The sequence below is a fragment of the Gopherus evgoodei genome, chromosome 1 (assembly GCF_007399415.2).
Source record: "Gopherus evgoodei ecotype Sinaloan lineage chromosome 1, rGopEvg1_v1.p, whole genome shotgun sequence".
NCBI lineage: Eukaryota > Metazoa > Chordata > Testudines > Testudinidae > Gopherus > Gopherus evgoodei.
Window position 1 is genome coordinate 43,912,370 of NC_044322.1, and position 24,462 is coordinate 43,936,831.

The 24,462-nt window shown below is 45.7% G+C and overlaps 1 protein-coding gene across 2 annotated transcripts; it reads left to right on the forward strand.

The window, feature by feature from the left end:
- Positions 1–4,436: 4,436 nt before the first annotated feature.
- Positions 4,437–23,740, forward strand: MEDAG (mesenteric estrogen dependent adipogenesis). Of its 2 annotated transcripts, XM_030562939.1 has the most exons (4): positions 4,437–4,832; positions 14,108–14,214; positions 20,043–20,161; positions 23,463–23,740. In XM_030562939.1, exons 1-4 carry the CDS (start codon positions 4,579–4,581, stop codon positions 23,544–23,546), a joined length of 564 nt encoding a protein of 187 aa, XP_030418799.1. In that variant the 5' UTR covers positions 4,437–4,578; the 3' UTR covers positions 23,547–23,740. The 2 variants fall into 2 exon arrangements, with proteins under 2 accessions (XP_030418799.1, XP_030418809.1); XM_030562949.1 differs by lacking the exon at positions 20,043–20,161 and having other exon boundaries at positions 23,463–23,537.
- The last annotated feature ends 722 nt before the right edge of the window (positions 23,741–24,462 follow it).

Genomic DNA, 24,462 nt, shown 5'->3' on the forward strand with positions numbered 1-24,462 from the left:
GCGGGGAGTGGGGACATATAGCTGCACAGTGTCCCAATGCTGAGGAGCCGATGCAGTGTAACCTGGGGAACTGGGCAGACCCATGCTCCCTAATCCACCTTGTGGGGGTCACTAACCCCACATATGTATACCAGACCAGTAAAGCTAAATGGGGTCGAGACCATGGCACTGGTTGATTTGAGGAGTGCTATCACGCTTGTCTCGGGGAAGTTTGTGAAGTGTAGTCAGCTGCTGCGGGCTAAGCGTACGGGGATAACATGTGTCCATAGGACAGTTGGTTATTACCCCACCATCCCAGTAAAAATTGAGATTCAGGGGAACGCTACTGAGGTAGCAGCAGGTGTAGTCCCTAAACTCCCATACCCAGTGCTCATAGGGAGGGACTTCCCACAGTTTGGAGACTTACTCTCAGTAGGAGGATTGGAGAAAGAGGGGCATCCTGAAGTAGTGAGGCATCCACAGTAGACTGTCAACCCCCAGTCTTCTCTGAAATATCCCCAGATTTATTCTCCATTCCCAGACATGGTAGAAAGTCGAAAAGGGAAAGGAGGGCAGCTAAGGCCTTGGGAACTCGAATACTGGCCCAAAGCCAGAGGGTCGCTCTCGTAGGTAGGCGGACCCGAACAGCTGAAAAGGAGGCCACCCAGGAGGGAGAAGCTCCTGAGTCTGATCCCCACCCTAACGCTTCTGAACCAGTAAAGGCAACGGAGACTGGGCCCCTAGATCTTGGGCAGATTAGCCCTGGAAGAGGGAATTTTGGATGGGACCAGGCTGAAGACCCAATATACAACAACATTAGAAAGGAGGTGACTGAAATAGATGGGGTCCCCGTGGAAGGGAGGACACAGGGACCAGGACCCTACTTCATAATGAAGAATCTCTTATACCGAGTTGCATCAGTACAGGGGCAGAAGGTACAGCAGATCTTAGTACCTCAAAAACACCAGAATGCTGTATTAAGTCTTGCTCATAGTCATCTTTTTGGGGGGCACTTGTGGGTAGAGAAGAATGAGGTGTCTAAGACGATCTTCCGAACCAAGATGTGTTCTTGACAAAACCAGGCTGAACAACCGAGACATATCACCACATCGTCACGAACCCTGGGGCCAGAATAACAATGAGGCCCTATCGGGTGCCAGCAGCCAAAAGAGAAGAAATAAAAGCAGAAGTAAAAAAAATGCTGGAGTTGGGGATCATTGAAGAATCCCACAGTCAGTGGTCCAGCCCAATCGTGCTGGTGCCCAAACCTGATGGCACCACAAGGTTTTGCAACGACTTCCGGTGACTAAATGAAGTATCCCAGTTCGATGCGTACCCCATACCTCACACAGATGAGCTAGTGGACCGTCTGGGGAATGCCCAATACTTGACTACCCTAGACTTGACAAAGGGGTACTGGCAGATTCCTCTTGCGGAAGACGCAAAGGAAAAGACTGTGTTCTCTACACCAGAGGGTCTTTTTCAATATACTGTCCTCCCTTTTGGACTACATGGGGCCCCAGCTACTTTCCAGTGCCTCATGGACAAGCTATTACGCCCGCATAACAGTTATGCTGCTGCCTACTTGGACGATGTGGTCATTCATACCCCAGACTGGGAAACCCACCTAGAGAAGGTGAAGGCAGTTCTTGATACCTTCAGGCGAGCTGGCCTTACAGTAAACCCTGCCAAGTGCGCTGTAGGGTTTACAGAGGCTAAATATCTTGGCTACATTGTGGGAAAAGGTCTGGTAAAACCCCAAGTGAACAAGTTGGAGGCCATCCAAAATTGGCCCCGACCGCATCGCAAGGAACAAGTCTGGGCATTCCTAGGTGTAGTGGGGTATTACCGATGATTTATCCCCCACTTTGCCACAAGGGCAAGCCCCCTGACAGACCTAGTGAAAGCCCATAGACCTGATCTGGTGAGGTGGACTGATGCAGCAGAGGGAGCATTCACAGACCTAAGGACTGCCCTCTGCAGTAATCCTGTACTAATAGCTCCTGATTTCACCAAGGAATTTGTCCTGCAGACAGATGCATTGGAAGTAGGGTTGGGGGCCGTTCTATCACAGATGGTTGGGGAGGAGGAACATCCAATTCTCTACCTCAGTAGGAAACTCCTTCCGAGGGAACAAAAATATGCAGTGGTGGAGAGGGAGTGCCTTGCCGTAAAATGGGCCATGGAAGCGTTGCACTACTACTTGCTCGGGCGCAGATTTGTCCTCATGACCGGCCATGCCCCTCTCCAATGGATGCAGCAGAACAAGGAGAAGAACACAAGGGTGACCAGGTGGTTCTTATCCCTCCAACCTTTCCAGTTCCGTGTGCAACACAGAGCAGGAAGCCGTCACAGCAGTGCCAATGGCTTGTCACGTGTGCACTGTCTGGCTTCCCAAGCTGCCCAACCCCTTGGTGTTGAGCAGGGGGGAGGGATATGTGACAGACCCAGACCAGTTGGGTACAGGAGTCTGGTAGAGGGCAAATATACTGGTCACTGGGTGAGTAGTTTTCTGTTCCCTGAGTGACCAGAGCAGGGTCTGCACTAGAGTAGTCAGGAACTTGCTAGAACCAATTAAGGCAGACAGGCTGATTAGAACACCTGCAGCCAATCAAGGCAGGCTAATCAGGGCACCTAGGTTTTAAAGGAGCTCTCTCCAGTCAGATGGGGAGGAGCCAGAGGAGAAGGAGTGTGTGTGAGGAGCTGGGAGCAAGAGGGCAAGAAGCTGAGAGTGAGAGAGTGTACTGCTGGAGGATTGAGGAGGACAAGCATTATCAGACACCAGGAGGAAGGTCCTGTGGTGAGGATAAAGAAAGTGTTTGGAGGAGGCCTTGGGGGAGTAGCCCAGGGAGGTGTAGCTGTCACACAGCTGTTACAAGAGGCACTATAGACAGCTGCAAATCCATAGGGCCCTGGGCCAGAGCCCAGAGTAGAGGGCAGGCCTGGGTTCCCCCCAAACCTCCCAACTCCTGATCAGACACAGGAGGAGCTGATCCAGACCTGGGGGAGATCGCTGAGGTGAGCAAATCTGCCAATAAGTGCAGGACCCACCAAGGTAGAGGAGGAACTTGTCTCAGTCCTTAAAAGATGGTATAGATGTTGGTCAGGGCTGGCTTTTTATCTACTCTGAAACCTAACATTTCTAAGGTATGGTAGTAGACATAGCTTACAGTCCTGATTTAGTAATGCAGAGTGGACTAGTTATCATTATCTCCAAAAAGCACTGAGGATGTAGTTTGTTTTTAATTGCATGGCAGTATGGACCCTTTGTTTGGTTTCTGTGACACAGAGACCACATTTTCAAAAGTGGTCTGAATGTTTGTAACAACACTTGTTTGCAGTTGGTGCTCTTTGTGCTCAGATTGCAAGTTTTTTCACTGGCAAAATTGTGGGTTCTTGAACCCCATTGAATTACTCCCCTTTTGTAGCTCTGTAACTCCATTCATTTAGTTCCAGTAGTGTTGTACTAACTTGAAACTAGAGTCATACACTAGTGACTGAAAACCTTGGACTTTTTGACTAACTACATGCGTGCTCTGGATGTGCCCTGCTACTTATTTTAAAGTTTGGCATCCAAAAGCTGAGTTACAGATGTTTTATGTTGACACTATATATGTATTTATTAGTAATATGTGAAGTGTCTCGTGCACACTTTCAATTAGATAAAATTTTTCTGGAAAACTGTTAGGTTTTCAATATGGGCGCTTTACTTTATGATATCACATACATTTTGGAGATTATCTCACTTGGGACAGAATGACCCATGTGAGGTAACTTCTGCAAGGCTCCTGCACTGTAAAATAGATCACTACATCAGTGCTAGTGAGAGTTCTATATAAATGTGTTAACAGAGTTCAGAGTAGCAGCTGTGTTAGTCTGTAGCAGCAAAAAGAACAGAAGTACTTGTGGCACCTTAGAGACTAACAAATTCTTCAGAGGCAAGAAGTGAGCTGTAGCCTACAAACGCTTATGCTCAAATAAATTTGTTAGTCTCTAAGGTGCCACAAGCGCTCCTGTTCTTTTTGTGTAAACAGAACGTCTGTGTGTCCATGAGCTACATCTTGTTCATCAATAAGAGGGATATATGTTCTGATTTTCCACGATGGGAAAGGGGAGCAAAATGGTAGATTTCAGACTCATGAAGGGGCGAGGGCCCTTTTCTTGCACCACGGCCCGGCTGGAGAGCATGTGAGGGGACGAGCGCTGCTGCCGAGAGGGGGTGAGGCGAATGTGAGGAGCAGCGCAGAGCTGAGGGCAATGGAGAGTGTAGGGGCAGGGCCCCGGTGGGGGCAATGGGGAAGTGCAGAGGGCGAGCGATGGGGGGGTGGGTTGTTTGTCATTGTGGCGCAGGCAGGGTGCATTGTGGCGCCAGGCGGGGCGCTGCGGGACAGAGCGGCACTTGCCGGCGGCGGAGGCTTGCGCCAGGTTGCTGGCTGTTGTTTCCGGCCGGAGGCGGAGCCCGCAGGGGGATATATACAGCGGGAGCAGCTCGGGGCAGCAGCATCTTGGGCTTCAGGTTCGCCCGTGCTAGTGCCAGCCCGGCCATCCGCACCGAGCCCCCGGCCAATTTCCCGTCTCGGGGGCTGCCGCATCCTCTCCATGGCCAAGCCCAGCCCGAGCCCCAGCTCCTCGGGGGAGCTGCGCGGCCCGCGGACCTGCGACTGTGAGCTGGCCCTGCTGCCGCTGCGCCAGCTGCTGCTGCTGCAGCCCGACTGCTTCCAGCTGCGCGGGGACCAGCTGGCCGTGCTCCGCCCGCCGCGCCACCGGCCTGCTGGCGGCTTCACCGTGCTCAGCGACGGCGCCCTGCACCGCGACGGGCAGCGCCACTGCCGCCTCACCGGCCACTTCCAGAGGTACCGAGCCCCGCCCGCGCCGGGAGCCTCCCTCTGCAGCGCCCCCACATCTCCCGTTGGGGGCCCCGCCAACCTTCCCTCGCGGGGCCGGGGACCCTGCCAGGGAGACTCCCTGCCCCAGACTTCACCTCCCTGGGGCCCTTCCCCTGCCCCGTGCAATGGTGGGACATGAGGGGACAGGTGTGGGTGCTGCCTGTACCGTAAGAACGGCCCTACCAGGCCAAACGAATGGTTCAGATAGCCCAGTGAGCTGTCTTCCAGCTGTGGCCGGTGTTTCAAAGGGAATGAACAGAGCAGGCAGCCAGTGATCCCTCCCCAGGCTCTAGTCCCAGGTTCTGGCAGGCAGAGGCTAGAGCTATCCAGAGCATGGGCTTGCATGCCTCACTAGCTTGGATCTAGCCATTGATGGATCTACTTCCATGAATTTATCTAATTCTCTTTTGAATCCAGTTATAATTTTGACCTTCACAAAATCCCCTGGCAACAGGTTCCACAGGTTGGCTATGTTGTGTGAAGTAATACTTCCTTTTGTTTGTTTTTAAACCTGCTGCCTATTAATTTCATTTGGTGACCCTTGGTTCTTGTGTTATATGAAGGAGTAAACAGCACTTCCTTATTTACTTTCTCCACACCAGTCAAGGTTTTATAGACCTCTATTATGTTGTCTCTTTCCCAAGTTGAATAGTCCCAGCCTTTTTAATTTCTCTTCGTATCCTCTGGGCATGTAGAGCACATCCAGCACTGCAGCTTCAGAGTGCAGGGAGGACAGGGGACAAAGGGCATAATGCGAGTGTAAATTCTATTCCTGTGGGAATTCTGCGCCACTGCACACATGCAGAATTCATGTCCCCTGCAGAGAAATGGTGGGGAAACAAAGGGAAGCTGCAGGAGCAGTCACAGCCTCTCCCTAGCAGCACAGATGCATAGTTTCGGGGGCCTGGAGTAGCTGGCAGAGAGGTAAATGAGCATGGGGCTGGGAATGTCCCAGTCAATAGCACCTGCCCTGCACCAGGTTCAGCTGCTAGTCCTGGGGAAGTGGGGGAAGAATGGGACTTCCTCTTCTCCTGCAAGGAGTAGCTGGGTCAGACCCACCCCCCAGAAATCTCACCTAGCTGCAGGAAGCTCTGTATATTCCCCCCCGCTTCGTGCCCCCATCACTACTCAGACATGCATGAAGGGGTCACCGTATGGGAATTTGCTCACCCATCCGCCCAACTCCTGTGCATGCTGAACCCTCCCACTGCACCTAACCCCCCACCCTGCAGAGCCCTACACCCTGCATCCAGCGTCCCTAGCACCCAAACATCCCCTGCTGAGCTGCCCCACACGCAAACCGCTACCTGGATGAAAGTGCTGGACCAGTTTGTATAGTGGGGGTGCTGAGAGCCATTGAACCAAACTGTAAACGCTGTATATAATGGAAACCTCTTCAAGCCAGGGGCTGCGACAGCTCCCCTAGTTCCAACATCTGTGCCCCAAGGAGCCCTATACCCCCTGCACCTGGAACACCCTAACCCCCCCCACTGAACCCCAACCAGCTGCACTTGGACCCCCCAACCCACCAAGCCCCACTACCCCAGTGCTCAACCCCCTCAACCAAGCCTCATCCCCCACATCCAGACCCACCCCCCTGCTGAGCCCCAACCAAGTTCACCTGGATCCCGCCCTGCAAAGTCCCATTCCCCTGCACATGGAACCCTGCAATAGCCCCTGTGCATCCTGATCGCCCGTTCACTTGGGCCCCTCACCAAGCTGTCTGCATCCAGATCATCCCACACAGAACCCTCTCACCCCACACCTGGATCCCACCATGCTAAGCCCCTCTACACTCAGATCCCACCAGGCTAAGCCTGCTTGTTCCACACCTGGATCAGGGACCAGGGCTGGGCATGCGAGACTCTGTCCTGCTCGCTTACTATTTTGGTGTACCTGGCATGAAGAGGCAGGGCCCCAGGGTGTTTCTGGGGCAGTCATGACCCTTGCACTGTGTCAGGGTCAGGTGTAGCCTCATCGCTAAGTGTGTGTCCCAGCAGTGCTGCAGGGTGATCTCCCACCTCTATGCACCCAGTGGCTTGTGCTCCCTGCTGCCATGCTGGAGCCAGGGCTGGATTAAGGCATAACCTAAGTATGTTACAGCTCAGGGCCTCACAATATGAGGGGCTTCTAAAAAAGAAAAAACTGACTGATAAATAAAGGAGATATGGGGAAAAGAAGATTCTCTTTAAATATAGACACTTTTGTTCAAATATAACAAATATACACATCTGGTTACACAAATACCCTTACCCTACCCTTACCTTTCACTATTGTTCATTATTGATAGGGACAGGCCTGAAAACCCCACCAATAATTGCACTTGTAAAATTAGTATTTCTAGGAGTAAGTCTATCAGTCTTCTAGGGTAGTGTTTTGTTGGCCAGGTGCTGCTGGTAAAATTCCGACCATGCCTTTATAACTTATTTAAATAAATATCACTGCTGAAGAAATCAGGGAAAAATGTGAGGTCAGAGACGGCAGTGTCATGAAGCAATCCTGCCAAGCTCATACTCGTATGGGACTTGGCTTAGGAGTGACATCCTGCTTAGCGTCCCCCTTGGCTGGTAATAGCCGGAAGGCCACCATCTTTCGTTTACAGTCCAGCATGCTCAGTCATATAGTGCCTTTGCTCCTGTTTTCCTTCATTTTCTTAAGTGTTAGTGTGTGGTGGTCTTTTGATCTGAACACATATATAATTGTGTATTTTAGTGTGCATGCCGTTTTCTGCTTCGTGTGCAATCCATGCTTCACACGATTGAGTCTGCAGATGATCATCTTATGGACTTAGGTCAAGTGGATCTTGATGAGGATACTTTTGTGTTAGCTTCCCTCCTTCAGTTTTGGGAGCCTTCACAATAAATACCAGAGAGTGATGACAAAAGGATAAATAGAGGGTTTTGAGAGAAGTGAAGGAAGATCTCAGTATATTTTGATATATATGTAGTACTTGGTGAGCAAGTTATTTCAAACTATGTGCATATACAGTAACTCCTCACTTAACATCTTAGTATGTTCTTGAAACATGCAACTTTAAGCAAAACAACGTGAAGCAAATTCAATATCCCCATAAGAATTATTGTAAATGGGGGTGGGGGTTAGGTGCCAGGAGAAACTTTTTTGCCAGGCAAAAACCATTCTATACATATACAGCATAAGTTTTTTAAATAGTTTTAAGCAGCAAAGAATCCTGTGGCACCTTATAGACTAACAGACGTTTTGGAGCATGAGCTTTCGTGGGTGAATACCCACTTCGTCTAGATCTGTAAAAGCATCTGACTAACACGGCTACCCCTCTGATAAATAATTTTACACAATTTAATACTGTACTCACCAGTGATGATTGTGAAGCTTGGTTGAGACAGGTGTGTAACAGGGTCAGGGCATGGGTGCTTGCCCTGCTCCACCTGCTGAGCATTCCAGCCGGGGAGCGGCGTCAGGGCATGGGGGCTTGCCCCATTCCACCTGCCCAGGACTATTGCTGGGGATTGGGGTAGGGGCATGGGGGTCTTGCCCCGTGCCCCCAACCCAGTCCCCGGCAGGAGCACTGGGTGGACGGAGTTGGGGCAGCCAAATAATTTTCTACAGGAACATTGCAGAACTTTAAAGGAGTATGTTCTTTAATAGGTCCACTACCTAATAGTGAAATAACATTAACTGGGAGGATGTTAAATGAGGAGTTACTGTATGATTTATAGTGGTAGTTCTCAAACTTTTGTACTGGTGACCCCTTTCACATAGCAAGCCTCTGAGTGTGACACCCCCCAATAAACTAAAAACACTTTTTAAAATATATTTAACACCATTATAAATGCTGGAGGCAAAGTGGGGTTTGGGGTGGAGGCTGACAACTCGTGACTCCTCATTTAAGAACCCTGTGACCCCCCCGAGAGGTCCTGACCCCCCAGTTTGAGAGCCCCTGATTTATAGGCTATTGAAGCCTATAATATTCACTTTATTTGCTTAAATATAGCTAGTGTTTTCTCACATTTTCAATGCCTGTTTAGAGACTACCAGTCCTTTCTTTTCTTCTTTTTTTTCCTGGTAAATTTTTTTTCTTTCAGGCATATAGCGTGTTGTCACTCTGTGTGCCCAAGGTGTTTACTTGAGATTAATTAGTCTTAGAGAGACTGAGGATAAGAGAAGCGAACAGAGAGAGAGAGAGCAGCTTTTCTTGAGCATTTTCTAGGCAATCTACCCTAAGCATTCTGTGCATCGAAAGTAACAAACTCTGTAGCTTATCATTTGAGGACGTCATCCATGATTTTGCTGTCCAAAAATCACACAAGAAAATGTTTTAAATTTCAATGTTAAAATTAATGTGATGCGCAGACAGACATATTGCAGGATGTACTGCTTCCATTAAGTAAGCCAGTCTGTGTAACTTTAACTGCTTTTGTGTTGCTGTAGATATAAAGCTTTCATATCTACTAATTAAGAAATCAGATGAAAATGTTAATTTGAAACTATTTTATAACGCAAACAGGCATATTGCAAGACATTTGTTTTAGTTAGATTATTCTATTTTTACAACTTTGCCTTTGTATATATGCAAATATAAAGCTTTTATCTTTATATATTCAATGTCCTTTCTGTGGTGGTGGTTTTTTTTATGGTATGGGGCCTCTTTACACTTGACATATCTTAGGGCCTCAGAATGTCATAATCGGGCCCTGGCTGGAGCCTTCACATTTATTTATTGACAAATAAAATATGCAGAATTTTAAAATACTAGGCACAGAATTTTTAGTATTTTTGGCACAGAATTTTTAATATTTTGGTGCAGAATTCCCTCGAGTAAAATTAAAAGAGCTGCAGCTCAGGGAGGAAAGGTGGCCCTGGCTCTAAACCCTGGGATAAAGGGCACCGTGCAATCCAATGAGAGCACCAAGATCTCTCCCACTGGGAGGAGTGGGGGAAGGTTGCCTTGTAGTTTTATGGAAATATCTGTAAAATAGTGATAGACAGTCACTGGGATTTGAATGTACAAATAAGAGCAGTGGTTTTGGGTAGGGCCAGCAGATCTGTCAAATGGCCCATTGAAACAAAACAAACTTTCTTTCTTTTTTTTTTTTTTTCACCAAAAGAAAATGATACTTAAACCAAAACTGCCTTTACAATTAGACTGAAATGAGGTCGCAGGACTTGGAAGGTTTGGAAACAGAAAAATTGCATTAGGTGTGTCAAGTCCAAAGCAAACTCTTATCATAAAGATGAAGAAAAAAAATAAAGTTCTACAAATGAGAGAAACCAAAACCAACAGAACCCCTGTTTTTTTGAGTTTTCAAAGATACAGAAGGACAAGTTAGGGGAGCTAATATCTCTTATTGGACCAACTTCTGTTGGTTAGAGAGAGGCTTTTGAGCCACACAGAGCTCTTTGGGTCTGGGAAAGGTACTCTCAAGGGTATGGCTACATTTGGAATTTCAAAGCGCTGCCCCAGCAGCGCTGCGGGAGCGCTGCCGTGGCAGCGCTTTGAAGTGTGAGTGTAGTCAGAGTGGCAGCGCTGGGAGAGAGCTCTCCCAGCGCTGCATGTAAACCACATCCCTTACGGGTGTAGCGTGCAGCAGCGCTGGGAGCAGTGCTCCCAGCGCTGCTGCCCTGATTACACTGACGCTTTACAGCGCTGTATCTTGCAGCGCTCAGGGGGGTGTTTTTTCACACCCCAGTTGCAGCGCTGTAAAGTGTGAGTGTAGCGGCCTGATGAGGCTCACAGTTAAATACAAGGTGGAATAAATTGTTTAGCATAGGTAGTTAGCACATATTCTAAAGGGGCCATTCAAGGTGGAGTGGTCCATTAACACCTCTGCAGTCATAGGACAAAGAATAAGAGATTAGTGGGTTACAGATTGTTGTAATAAACAATACATCCAGTGTCTCTGTGCAGTCCATGAATGTTAGTGTCTAACAACACTGCATACAAAGATAAGCAGGGCAGTTATGGATTTTAGTGGACTTTGAATGGTACTTTGAGTTCCTCATTCCTAGTGTCTAACGTTTCTCCCTCCCTTCCTATGTACCAGTGGCCTCCCAGTTTGAATCTGCTCCCAAACTTTCTGTACCTTGCATGTAGGAATCTCTATGGTCCTGTTTCTGGGGAAGGAAACTAACCATGCAAAAATTGCATGATTCTTTCAAGTACAGAGAGAGAAGCACCTATTCAGTGATTTGTTAAATTGGTTTGTCTCTTCTCAAAACTTAGGTTGCACTTGCCTTTGGAAATTAACTGAGGCCAAAATTGTGAAAGCCGAGGTCTCAAATCCACATTCAGGCATTTAAGTACTAGTGGCTTAATTTTCAAAGGTCTTGAGCACCTCGTATTCTAACTTCAGTGGGATTTGTCAGTGCTCAGTACCCGTGAAAATCAGGCCACTGTGTAAACTTGGACTTAGGATCCCGAATATAGGCACCCAAATTTCTTGCCTTAATGTGTTATGAGTTACTTGAACTGTTTGTAGTTTAGATTTGGAGTTGATGATTTTGTCTGTACTCACAATGGTATAAATGTCTAGTAGAGGCTCTTTATTTTTGTTTTGTACGGTGCTGAGCACACTAGCACGTAACTGATAATAGATTACAAACTCATAAGAGAAAAATAACTCTCCCAACTCCACTGTAATACCCAACTCTCCACAAGAGGGATCTAAGCCAGAACTGTTACTCATATCAGTGTGCAGCCTGTTCTGTTGCCTCCCAACCCAGCTTTCCTGTGTCTGACCCGCATCCTGCAATGTAACCCTGCATGTTCCAAAAAGTGACTTGTTTAATTCTGGTAGGAAAAAAGTTGGGGGGTGGGGGGAGAGGAAAACTACCATCTCCTAAAACCAGCAAGACCAGGTCTACACTTCAAAGTTTTTTGCTGGCATAATTTCGGTTGGGAGGGGTAATTTTTTGGGTATGACATAGCTATACTGGCAAAAATCCTAGTGTAGATGCAGTTCACTGATCGAAGAGTACTTTTGCTGGTACAGCTTTTTATTCACTGAAGGGAAATAATCTTATACCACCTATTTTTTTTTAAAGTGCTTTTCCTGTACCAGTGTGGCTGTTAAGTGTAGATAAGACCCAGATATGCTGGAACAGTTTGTATAGTGGGGGTACTGAGACCCATTGAACCGAACTGTGAACCCTGTATGTAATGGAAACCACTTCAAGCCAGGGGGTGCAGCAGCACCCTTAGTTCCAACGCCTTTGATAAGGCCCAACTTAAAATTATTTGAAAGTACCTCTTGTTCACATTGCTGTATTGCTGCAGGTCTGTTTTAATGTTTCCATTTAAAGCTTCTATTTTCTGAGATTTATAACTTGGTTGTAACAATTTTCTTTGAGTAAACTGGACAAAGTTTAATTTGAAACATTTCTTGTATATTTGATTATAACTCATACGGCTTTAAATGATTGCAAAAACAGTTTGTTTACAATGTAGTCAAATTTCCATACTGAAAACGAGAGAGGTCTGAAAAGTTGTATAGTAGGTGTGGTATTTTATTTTCCTTCAGTTGTGTTTTTGTAGACGTGCTGTATCAAATGTAGCTAGGGCAGTCTGTATTTTATTGACAAGGATTTTTCTTTTTTCATATAAACTGCACCATGAGTGTAAACCTTGCTAATCAGATGTAAATCGCATGTCGAGGGCTGAAAAACTGGAGAAAAATGATACAGTACTTAAATTACACATTGCCATATATTCCAAAAATCAGATGGCTGGAAAAGAGATTTTAAAATCACAGTTGCCACAAAGGCCTAAATACATTCTAAAAAACAGACACACCTTGTGCTCTAAGGCTATTTTTTTTTCTCAGTCTGTAGAAGACTGATAGTGAGAAATTGTTGTGAGCTGCTTTCAGAGTGGCTATGATCTGAGATTTAAATGCAACAGATCTGGATGTAATTATATTGCTTTAGTCCAAATATTTTCCTTTTCCTGTTATCTCATGTAGCAACAGCTGTATTTACCCATTTTCCAGTTCGTTTGGAGAGAGGGGGATGAAGGAAAGTGTTCCCATGCTTTTTATATTTTTAACTGTTTGTTTCATTTTGTAGCTTTATTACAAAGAGAAGTGGAATTACATAAAAGCAATCCAGTACTGTCAGTCCTAAGTGTTCAAAAAAACAACAACCCATGAGTCAGTCTCCCCAAAAGCAAGAGATTGGCTTCAAAATCATGTGATTTAAAAAACAAAAACCTGAGGGTTTTTATTATTTACTTTCTGGTTTTTGAGTCTTTGGGATTGTTTTCCAATCTTTCTCCAACTATGAAGGTTAGAAACTTACTTATTTTAATGAAAGTTGAGAATCATTCATAATTCCAGAAGCAGAGACATTAAGGAAAACACCTAATACTATGAGTTTTTTAAAGTAAATCTACAGTATTGGCAACATTTTCAAATGGTGGTGCCTATAGGTGTGCATCTAAATTAAAATAGCCTGTTTTTTCAGGAGTTCTCAGCAGATGTTTTACTTGTCTTAGATGCCTAGCTTTAGCCACTAGAGCAGGGGCAGGCAAACTTTTTGGCCTGAGGGCCACATCAGGTTTCCAAAATTGTATGGAGGGCTGGTTAGGGGAGGCTGTGCCTCCCCAAACAACCAGGTGTGGCCTGGCTCCTGCCCCCTATCCATGCCTCCCCTGCTTCTCAACGCCTGACAGCCCTCCCAGGACTCCTGCCCCATCCAACCCGCCTAGTCCCCTAACAGCCCCCTTGGTACTCCTGCCCCATCCTCACACACCCCTGTCCTCTGACCGCCTCTGGACCTCCCGCCCCTGACAGCCTCCTGCCACCCTATCCAACTTCTCCTCTTGTTCTGGCCTGTCCCCCGGAACAACTGCCCCATCTAACCACCCCTTCTCCCTGACTGCCCCCTGCCACCCCATTCAACCCCCAGGAGCTCACAACCCTGCCACCAGAGCATTGTGCCGGTCACACAGTGAGCTGAGGCTGCAGGGGAGGGTGAACAGTGCGGGTGGGGCCAGGAGTAGCCTCCCAGGCCAGGAACTCAGGGGCCAGGCAGGAGTGTCCTGCGGGCCTTAGTTTGCCCACCTCTGCACTACAGTTTGAAAATGCTGGTCTACATCCTTAATGAAGTAACTGAATCATGTTCAAGCCCCTGCATTTCTCCATGGTTTTATGTGAAAGGAAACTTGAATAGTAGAAATCAAATTAGATTTTTTTTAAATAAAATTATACTTAAGAATGTACTCTACAAAGAGAGTAGCTAATAATGTTGTAACTGATTTTTAACAGGGATGTAGAACTCACCAGCCATCATGATTATAAAGACTACAGAGAAACTATACTAAGCAGACCACTAGTATTCTTCACAAATGTCAGAACAAATTGTTCCTCAAAAGGTATGTATGTTATATAGTTCCTTTTCATTATTTGAGTTTAGACTCACTTGATTAAAAATAAAGGGTGAGACAGATCTTCCAGCTGGTGTAGATTGGCATAGGATCTGGCCCATTTTGTGTATCTTTGGGATACAATGACAGCTTCCATTCTAATACCATTTTTCAATTGCTTATAATTTTCAGTTGGCGTAAAATGTTTTACACCCTTTTTCACAAGGTGGTGTTCCCCAGAAAATCCACAAAATATCCAGCAGTATTTAATGCTGACAGTCTGAGGTTTTAATACTTTTACTCCCTATGGTAGTGGAGTATTTACTTCTGGGAGAATTTTGCAACACTGTGCGTGCACAAAATTCATGTCCTCACAGATTTCTTTGCTTCCCCGCTCAAAAATTACTCTGACAGGGAAGTAAAGGGAATCTGCAAGAGTGGTCATGCACCCCTCCCCAGGAGCATGGGCACATTGTTTCAGGCACCCACAGTAGCCAGCGGAGAGGTAAATGAACGGGATGCGGGGGTGTTTGGGGACATCTATGGGTGTAGTTTGGAAGGCAGAGGGAGTGTTGCCCCCCCCAGACAGAGGCAGGACATCGAGGGAGGAGCACTCTGGCTCACTGATTACAGTTGGACGCAACCCCCTGGGTCCTAGTACCAGACATCTTCCCCTTCTGTGTGTGCTGGGCATGCCCTGCGTAGCCATTGTCCTGCTTTATGTACAAGGATGAGCAGGAGTGGCAGATTTGTAGAAATTTTGGTGGTGCCCAAACTCCGCCCCCCCAAACTCTGCCCCCCACCTGCCTAAGGCTCTGGAACAGAGTTTGGGTGGGGGGAAGAGGTCTGGGATGCAGGCTCTGGGCTGGGGCAGGGGATTGGGGTGCAGGATGGGTGAGAGGTTTGGGTGGGGAGGGGCCTGGGGTGCAGGCTCTGGGATGGAGTTTGGGTGTGGGCTTGGGCAAGGGGTAGGTGTGCGGGGGGCAGCTCAGGGTCTGGGACAGTTTGGGTGCTGGCTCTGGGGTGGGGGTACAGGCTCTGGGAGGGAGCTTGGGGATGGGAGGGGGGCTGAAGGGAGGGTGCAGCGCTTACTTGGGGCTCCTGGGCAGGCCAAGAGTCTCCATGTGCTGCTACTCCCAGACACTGCCCCCCCACCCCCCAACTTCCCATTGGCTGCAGGAGCACTTGGGGTGGGACACAGACCCACCCCGCCCAGGGGCTGCAGGGAGGGGCCGGCAGCCACGTGGAGTGAGCAGGGAGGAAACTGCTTAGCTCCACTGTGCTGCCAGTGGTGAGTGGGGGCCCCGGGCTGTTTTAAATGGCCCGAGGGATGCGCGGGGGTGGAAGGCGGGGCTGAGGGAGAGACCCAGCCCCAAACACTGCTGGAGCTGGGCCCCAGGCCAAGAATATTCCTGGTGCCCAGGCACCACGGGCCTATAGGACTCGCTACCTATGAGGGTGAGTGCCTGTGGTGGGACGGGGCAGGGGAAATGAGGCAAGAGGGTGGGGTGGGGGAAAGAGGGAGTGAGGATGGCAAGGGGAAGAGAAGGGATAGGGGAATGGGGATGTGGGGTGGAGGGATGGGGCAGAGGACAATGGGGAGAGGAAGGGGGAGGGGATGAGGCAGGGGGCAACTGCTGTACCTGTTGTAAGTGTCAGATCAACAGCCTTCCTCAAGGCTCAGTTCTTTCACCAATACTGTTCAATGTGTACATCAGCTACCTGCCAGCTACACTCTCATGCAAGTTTATTTCTGCCAATGACATCTGCTGCAGCTACTAAGCTCAGACATTGACAAGGCTTTGAATGATGATGCTATGACGCTCATGGCATACTATTGTAGTCAATGGCGCCTGCATCCGAGCTTTCCCAAGACTGTTTGTAGTGTGTTTCATCTGCACAATGTGAGCACAAGCCACGAGTTAAATGTTTTCCTCAATGGCCAACACCTGCAGCATGATCCAAGCCCGGTTTACCTCTGCGTGACATTGGATAGGTCATTAACATACCGCAACCATTTGACGAAGATGGTAGCCAAAGTCAGCACTCTGAGCAGGTTGTTCTGAAAACTGGCCAGCCTAATCTGGGGTGTGAGCGCCTGGATGCTTAAAACATCAATCCTTGCCCTCTGCTATTCAAGAGCAGAGTACTGTGCTGTCTGGTGTCACTCGTCTCACATGAGGCTGATCAAGCTAGAGTTTAACAAAGCTATATGTATTGTTACTGGGACTTTATGGGCAAATGTGTTGCCATGGCTACTGTGACCGGTTGGATCACAGAAACCCCCTCAGGAACTGCCAAAACTGATATGCCAAGACTTCTACTCCTGCCTTCCCTGCCAGCTCGGGACCCCAGAACCATGTCTTGCTGAGCCAGATATACCTGTCTGCTCCAATAAAAACCCAGGATCTGAATTACTTGCCCCAAAGCTACAGACTAAACTGAAAGCAGCTTACAGAAGTGTTCTTGTCTTTAACACTCAGATGCCCAATTCCCAGTGTGGTCTAAACCCAGATAAATCCGTTTGACCTTGTTAAAGTTTATACATGGTAAACTCATGACTTGTTTGTCCTCTGTAACACTGATAGAGAGAGATGCATAGCTCTTTGCCCCCCTTCCTCTGGTATTAATAACATACTCGGAGTTAATTAATAAGTAAAAAGTAATTTTATTAAATATAGAAAGTAGGCTTTAAGTGGTTCCAAGTAGTAATAGAATAAAGTGAATTACCCAAGCAAAATAAGATAAAACACACAAATCTAAGCCTAATACAGTAATACAACTGAGTACAGATAAAACATCACCCTGACAGATGTTTCAATAAATCTCTTTCAGACTGGATGCCGTCCTAGTCTGGGCACAATCCTTTCCCCTGGTACAGCCTTTGTTCCAGCTCAGGTGGTAGCTAGGGGGTTTCTCATGATGGCTCTCCCTTTTGTGTTCCACCCACTTATATCTTTTGCATAAGGTGGGAATCCTTTGTCCCTGTGGGTTCTTCTCTTCCTCTCCCTCTCCCCCTACTCAATGGAAAGACACTAGGTTAAGGATGGATTCCAGTTCAGGTGACATGATCACATGTCACTGAGACACTTCATTACCCACTTGCCAGCACACACGTACACAGGAAAACTTACAGGTAAAACAGAGCCATCTGCAGTCAATTGTCCTGGTTAATGGGAGTCATCAAGATTTCAAACCACCATTAATGGCCCACAACTTTGCATAATTACAGTAGGCCCTTAGTTATATTTTATATTTCTAGTTTCAGATACAAGAGAAGTACATTTATACAAATAGGATGATCATGCTCAGTAGATTATAAGCTTTGCGATGATACTTTACAAGAGACCTTTTGCATGAAGCATATTCCTGTTATATTAGCATATTTTCATAAAATCATATAGAGTGTAACATCACCGCTATCAATACTTGGTAACTTAGCACCATCCCATATTCGCTGTGAGAAGGCCTCTGTCATGCTGCTGGCCAAGATCTGTGAGAACAGCGACCTGCCTTTGATGCTGACCACCCACCTGCCGGCCTTTCTTCAAAACGTCCTTTATGGTGATTTTATGCCACCACAGGACAAGACTGTGGAATCTGCTTGGCACATGTGGTCAGCAATGGCAGTCATTAATCACTCTCTCATCACTGACCCAACCACTTGTCCACCAGGCTTTGATCTGCCAAGGCACCTCTGAATCAGTTTCGAACAGGTCAGGGCAACTGTGTGGCCAATCTCTTTAAATGGGATTTTTCTAATGACCCGCAATGCCACTGCCGGGATTAGCAGTTGAACCTGGCACAGGTAGGAGCCACCAGCTGCGGCATCCCCATAGGCAGAGTTTGATCGCTATTTTGGTGGGGTGGAGGTGGCACAAGCTCCCTTGGTTCACCGGCTCTCCTCACCCCACCTGGAGTGATGTCTGGACTGCCAGTGCTAGGGATATGCAACAGTCTGAAGTTGACATTCAACTTCAGACTGTCGCATATCCTTGGTGAGTGCCCACTGACTGGCAGCAGGGCGTGTTGTACATAAGCATAGAGGGCAGTGGGGAAGGGAAGGGGCATGGCATGGGGAAAAGGAGCAGATAGAGGAATGGGAGGGTGGAGCAGGAGCCTGGCATGTGGCATCCCCTCGGCAGCAGTTGGGGCTCTCTTGTTAAGCAGGCCCATCCCCAGCCTCCCCAGCACTGGCAGCCCAGGTACCACTCCAGGTGGGGATGAAGAGAGCCAGTGAACCAAGTGTGATGGGGATCTTGCCACTTCCACTCCACCAAAATAGCTATCAAACTATGCCTATGGGGATGCCCCAGCCGGTGTCTGTGCCGGGCTCAACTGCTAGTCCCAGCTGGATTGGAGGCGGGCGAAAGGGGGACTACCTCTTCCTCTGCAAAGAGCAGTTGGGGCTGGGTCAGATTCAGCCCCAGAAATTCCCCCTCGCCCCCCCTTGCAGAAAGCACCACATCCCTCTCTCCCCCACCCCTTGCTTCCTGCCCCCTTCACTCTTCAGACATAGGGGGAGGGGTCACAGTATGGGGAGCTGCTCCCCCGTACATCGACACCCTCCCCGCCCCTCCCAAAAAGCCTCACCTCCTGCACCCAGAAGTCCCCAGTGAGCCCCTGTGCATTCAGATCTGCCCCCATGCCCCTGAAGTTGGGCCCCTGCTGAGCTGCCCACACCCAGATTGCCCCTCACAGAACTCTCTCATCCCACACTTGGATCCCCAGCACACTTGGATCCTGCTGGGCTGACCCTGCCTGCCCACACCTGGTGCGCGTGGCATGGAGAGGCAGGGCTCTGGGGTGTTTCTGGGGCAGGCCCGGTCCTTGTGCTGGGCCAGGGTCTGGGGGGGGTGGGGGGGGAAAGCAGGGTGATTTCCCACCTCTGTGCAGCCAGTGACCTGTGCTCCTCACTGCCATGTTGGAGTCTTAACTTTTATTTACTGATAAATAACATTTGCAGAATTTTTTATTTTTTGGCATGGAATTCCCTCAGGAGTAGTTATTATATAGGTGTGGATCCAGTGGCAGCATGATTCCCTAAAGAGCAGCTGCAGACATACATGTATCGGTCATTGGAGAGGATCAAATCTGGTACCTTTGACACCAAAACCACAGGCTTCTAATATGAAATTACAGGAGTTCTCCAGTATCTGCTCCAAATAGCTGTTCAAGCTTTACTAGTTGCTGGGGCTTGCTACTACAGGGAGATGTGATCACATCATTTATCCAGTTGTTTGACATGCATTAACAGAGCTATATGGGGATTCTTGCACGAGGCCTGCCTGACCTTTTTTATTAGATGAAAATTCAGCCAATAATATTTGGGATATGGGTAAAGAATAGTCTAAAGCAGTAGTTCTCAACCAGGGATATACATACTCCTGGAGGCATGTAGAGGTCTTCCAGGGGGTACATAAACTCATTTAAACATTTGCCTAGTTTTACAACAGGCTACATAATAAGTACTAGCGAAGTCAATACAAACTAAAATTTCATACAATGACATGTTTGTACTGCTCTATATACTATACATTGAAATGTAAGTACAATATTTATATTCTAATAGATTTATTTTATAATTATATGGTAAAGATTAGAAAGTAACTAATTTTTCAGTAATAGTGTAGCTGTGACACTTTAGTATTTTGTCTGATTTTGTAAGCAAGTAGCTTTTAAGTGAAGTGAAACTTGGGGATGCAAACAAATCAGACTCTTGAAAGGGATACAATAGGCTGGAAAGTTTGAGAGCCACTGATCTAAAGACTATAATGCATGTGAATGAATATTGCTGACGTCAGATGTAGGAATTAGTAACATTTTAACTGTATCAGTTTCAGAAAAAACATACGCACTTATTGTGAACACACGACATCCTAAGATAAGAAGACAGATAGAGCATGGTATGAACACAGTAATATCCTCAGTGTTCGGAGAAAGTTACAGACTGCGGGTGAGTCCTGGATATGTGCTGTTTGTGCTGAACATTAACTTTCCTTTTGGCTTGTGTGAGGCACAAACAGAAGTAGTTTCTGGAGAAAACTTGCAAATAAACAGATTTATAATGCATGTTTTGGTATAGCCTATTCTCTTTAAATATAAACTATGCAACATATTAAAATAATAATTAAAAAAAAACAATATGGGTTCAAAGTTTAGGCACCTGCTTTGTCCTTAGCAGTGAACGGAGATGTTCTTTAGTTGCCAAGCTCAAAGTTCTGTGTTTAGATTTTTGGGTTTTTTTTACATTGCTAGCAAGTAAGGGTCAACTTTTGCCCTCATTTGTTTTTAATCTGATGAAGCTTAAAGCATTCAATGCATCCTGTTGAGCAGAGGACATAAAATATTGTTGCTCTTGTGAGAGTACCCAGAAGAGTAATAGAATTCATTCCTGCAAATGAAGCTAACCTATAAAATACTGTGAACTATAACATTATACCAACCTATTTTAGTGCAGTACGTAACGTGCATTGTAAGAGACCATTCAAGATGAAATGGCCAGTTATCACCCTGCAGTCATAGGACAAGAAAGGCATGGTTAGTGGCTACAGGTTGTTGTGATAAACCATAAATCCAGTATCTGATTACCACTGATTGTGACAGTTTGTAACCCACTAACCTCCCCTTTCTTGTGCTATGACTGCAGAGATCCTAACTAGTCATTTTACCTTGAATGGGCTCTTACATCTTGTGTTAACATCTTAGGCTAAACCATCTGTTCCACCTTGTATTTAGCTGTGACTCTCGAGTACCTTTCCCAAACACAGAGGAACAGCTTTGTGTAGCTCAGAGCTTGTCTCTTTCATCAACACAAGTTAATCCAATAAAAGATATTACCTCACCCCTCTTGTCTTTCTGATATCCTGGGACCAATGCAGCTACAACAACAGCGCAAACAATATGTGAGCGTATAGATAGCCTACACAGTTTAGTACTGAATTTCAGCTACATGATCTTCTCCTGCAAATCGTGGATTACCTGATCTACAGATGAAGCTGGTTGTGGTGGACCTTTCCATCCCCACCAGGCCCTCTCCATCCCAAAAAAGGAGTATGGTCTGACTAAAAGTGGGTGGAAGCATAAAGTAGCACCAGGCCATTATGGTGTAATGGAAAAAGCTGACTCAAAGGGATACAATTTGTGTAAATTACATGTCAGTTTTAGTTGGAATCATTTATGCCCTTCACCTCCAAATGTGTAGTCACTAAAGCCCAGATCCTAAGGTATGTAAGTGCCTAATGTCCGTTCATTTAAATGTACGTCACTTGGCAGATGGCCATGGGAGTTTCAGATCTGCACTTCAGAAACACATGATCAATTAGCTAATTGCTAATAAAGGGAGTTAAGTGCCTGAATTCTTTTGAGGATCTAGGCCTAGCTAAATATATATCAGGTTACATGTTTCGTCATATCTGCAAGATAAATCACCAGATGCAGAATTATTACAAGGGTGTTATGTGGATTGCAACATTCTCCAGAGGACTTGGAAGTCATAAAGCAATAAATGAATGACATTGAAATCTGGACTGTAGCATTTTCATCTGTGACTTGTTTGAGTGTTACTCTAGTATTGCTTAACATTCTGTAAAGGAAATCAGTACTCATTTTATTCAGGCCAACATTCTGAAATTTCAAACGGGGGCAGGGGGAAGCATATCTAATGATGAATAAACTTAAAAGTATGCATCTTTTAAAAATTTCCTCTGGGATGAAAACATTGGCATAGTGTTCTACTAAGTGTTTTATACCATTATGTGTGAGCAGCACTTCACAAAGCAAATTGTGTATGCAAAATGTGTAATGCTAGGTCATGCATATCAGATACTTAGGCCAGGTTTACATTTAAAAAAAAATTTGTTGCTATAGTTATACTGGCAAACTCCTCTATTATACATTCAGTTTATACTAGCAAAAATGCTTTTGCCAGTGCTGCTTAGACTGATTTGGCACACTAGATAACCTATACTGGCAGAACACTTTTGTGCTGATATAACTATCTACACTAGGGCTTTTGCCAGTATAGAAATGTCACCAAAAAATCCTATACTCAACCAACATTGCTATACTGGCAAAAGTTTCTAATGTAGGCCTGGTCTTACACATTATTCCTAGAATTTCAGAAATACATGCTCTGCGTGCGTGCATGAATAAATTATGTGTACACGTGACAATTTAGATGTCTAACAGCCATTTGTGCATGTCATTTTTGCAGTTGCAATTACAGCAATTGTACATGCAAGTGCAAGTTTTTCATGCACACTTCTGTATATGGAATTCAGAAAATGTAGGCTTCAGTAATTAGGTTCACACTCAAATATACTTTTGATAATGCTGTCCCTTGTTAGAAAGACAATATCCTTTCAGGTAAGAGCATTTCTAAGTAGTACCTGACATATTTTGTGCTGTAAAGCCAGAATGAGGGTACTAGGAAATAAATCTATCCCCCAAATAGGATTAGCTGTTTTATTAGCAATTAGCTAATTAATCATGTGTTTCTGAAGTACAGATCTGAAAATCTCTCCCATGGCCATCTGCAACATGAAGTACAGATTTATGAAAGGCTAAAATCTGGTTGGTAATAGGCAATCTTCATGTTATAGAGAAGTCTGCTGAAATGTGTAGTTTCAGCACATTTTTTACTGAGATCATGATATAGCCGTTAGCATGGAATTTGAGCTTTAACTTGAATTTTTTTGCTTCTGTAAAATTAGACTCCTGTCAGGCGAATGTAGTTTTCACCCTTCAGTCTCGTCTTCTTGGCACAAAAAATCTAGGACAATTGTAGTTTGTCAGGTTAACGTTTTAAGGATGAGGAAATTATGACAATACAGATATAGGCCATCTCTGGGGGGCAAAAAGGAACTATAATCATAGGAGTTTAGTATTCAAACATCTCTTCATTGAAGTCCCTTGCCCATTATATTAAGTTTATTTGAAAGCATCACAGCACCTGCTAGTATCACTCGGTTCACTGCTTTGACACTTCTCCCTCCCCTCCCCTCCATCACAGGAAGGAGGGGAAAATTGAGCCAATGTCAAAGCAGTGATGCTAGTGATGACAGCTGTGTAGTATAGGGGATTAGAATGCTGCAGGTCTCCATGTCTGCAACTGCAGATTCAAATTCTATGGGTAAGTTTTGGGTTTTTTTAAATAGGATGTCACATCCAAAGTATAAGTTATAAGGCATGATCTCTGCATCAAAAAGCTTATATGGTTTAAACATTTAACTGTATATAATTTTTTTTCCCTCCAGTTTGATTTCCAAGAAGTGTCAAGAATTTTTTTCCCACCAGGAAGCCATTTAGTTACCAGAGAAGACTTGAGCTTTTCCCTATGAGTTCAAATCTGATGCCCTGTTTGATTTCTTCTATTGGTTTGGGACAGCAAAAACACAGTTGCAGTGACTGGGAAAGTTCTGAATTTTTCCAATACCACTCCAGAAAGAAGGAAATAATCACGATGTTTCTAGAAAAAATGAAGTGAACCTTATGTCCGTTTGAACAGTTTTTCAGACAGAAATTCAGTGTTACTTCAAGAAGGTACGTTGATATCATACAAGAGAAAATCCCAACTGTTACTGCTTTAGATACTTAACTCAACCCCAATTATTGAACTCTGATTATCTAAAATCAGGATTATACAAAATTCAGAAACGCCGTTCTGAACAAATCTGGGTTTCTGAAATTGTGTTTTTTTAAACCAGCAATTTGAAATGTTTCCTACCTCATTTCAATAATTAGTGTATACCTTTAGTTAAAGGTGAAGCTGTGCAAATGCCCCATAACCAATTGTCAACTAGTTTGTAAAAAAAAATAAAATAAAAAAAAAAATGAAATCATTGCTATTAGGCTAAACTTGTAAAAATGTTCACCCAAGTTGAGTGCTTACAGTAGTTAATTGTCCATACTATTGGCAGCTTTTGTCTCCTCTGCAACTTTTTCAAAATGTCCTGCTTTTTTACAGGATGGCATGACTTTTGTGCGCACACATATGCAACCCACAATGTCAGCTGTAGACAGTTGAAATAACTTTTTTTTGTTAATTACAGCAACTAGAGCGGTCCATGAGCTTTGATAGTGCTTTCCTGTGGTTTTTTTTCCCTAGGTGGTTATGATTAAGATTTGTAAAACATGATACTTAAGAATATGCTGTGGTTTTAAAAGAAAAGTAGAAATGGATGGGAGCTTCTGTCCTAGATTATTTTGAGGGACTGGCTGTCTCATCTCTTCTCCTCTTGCTTCCTTTATCTCCTC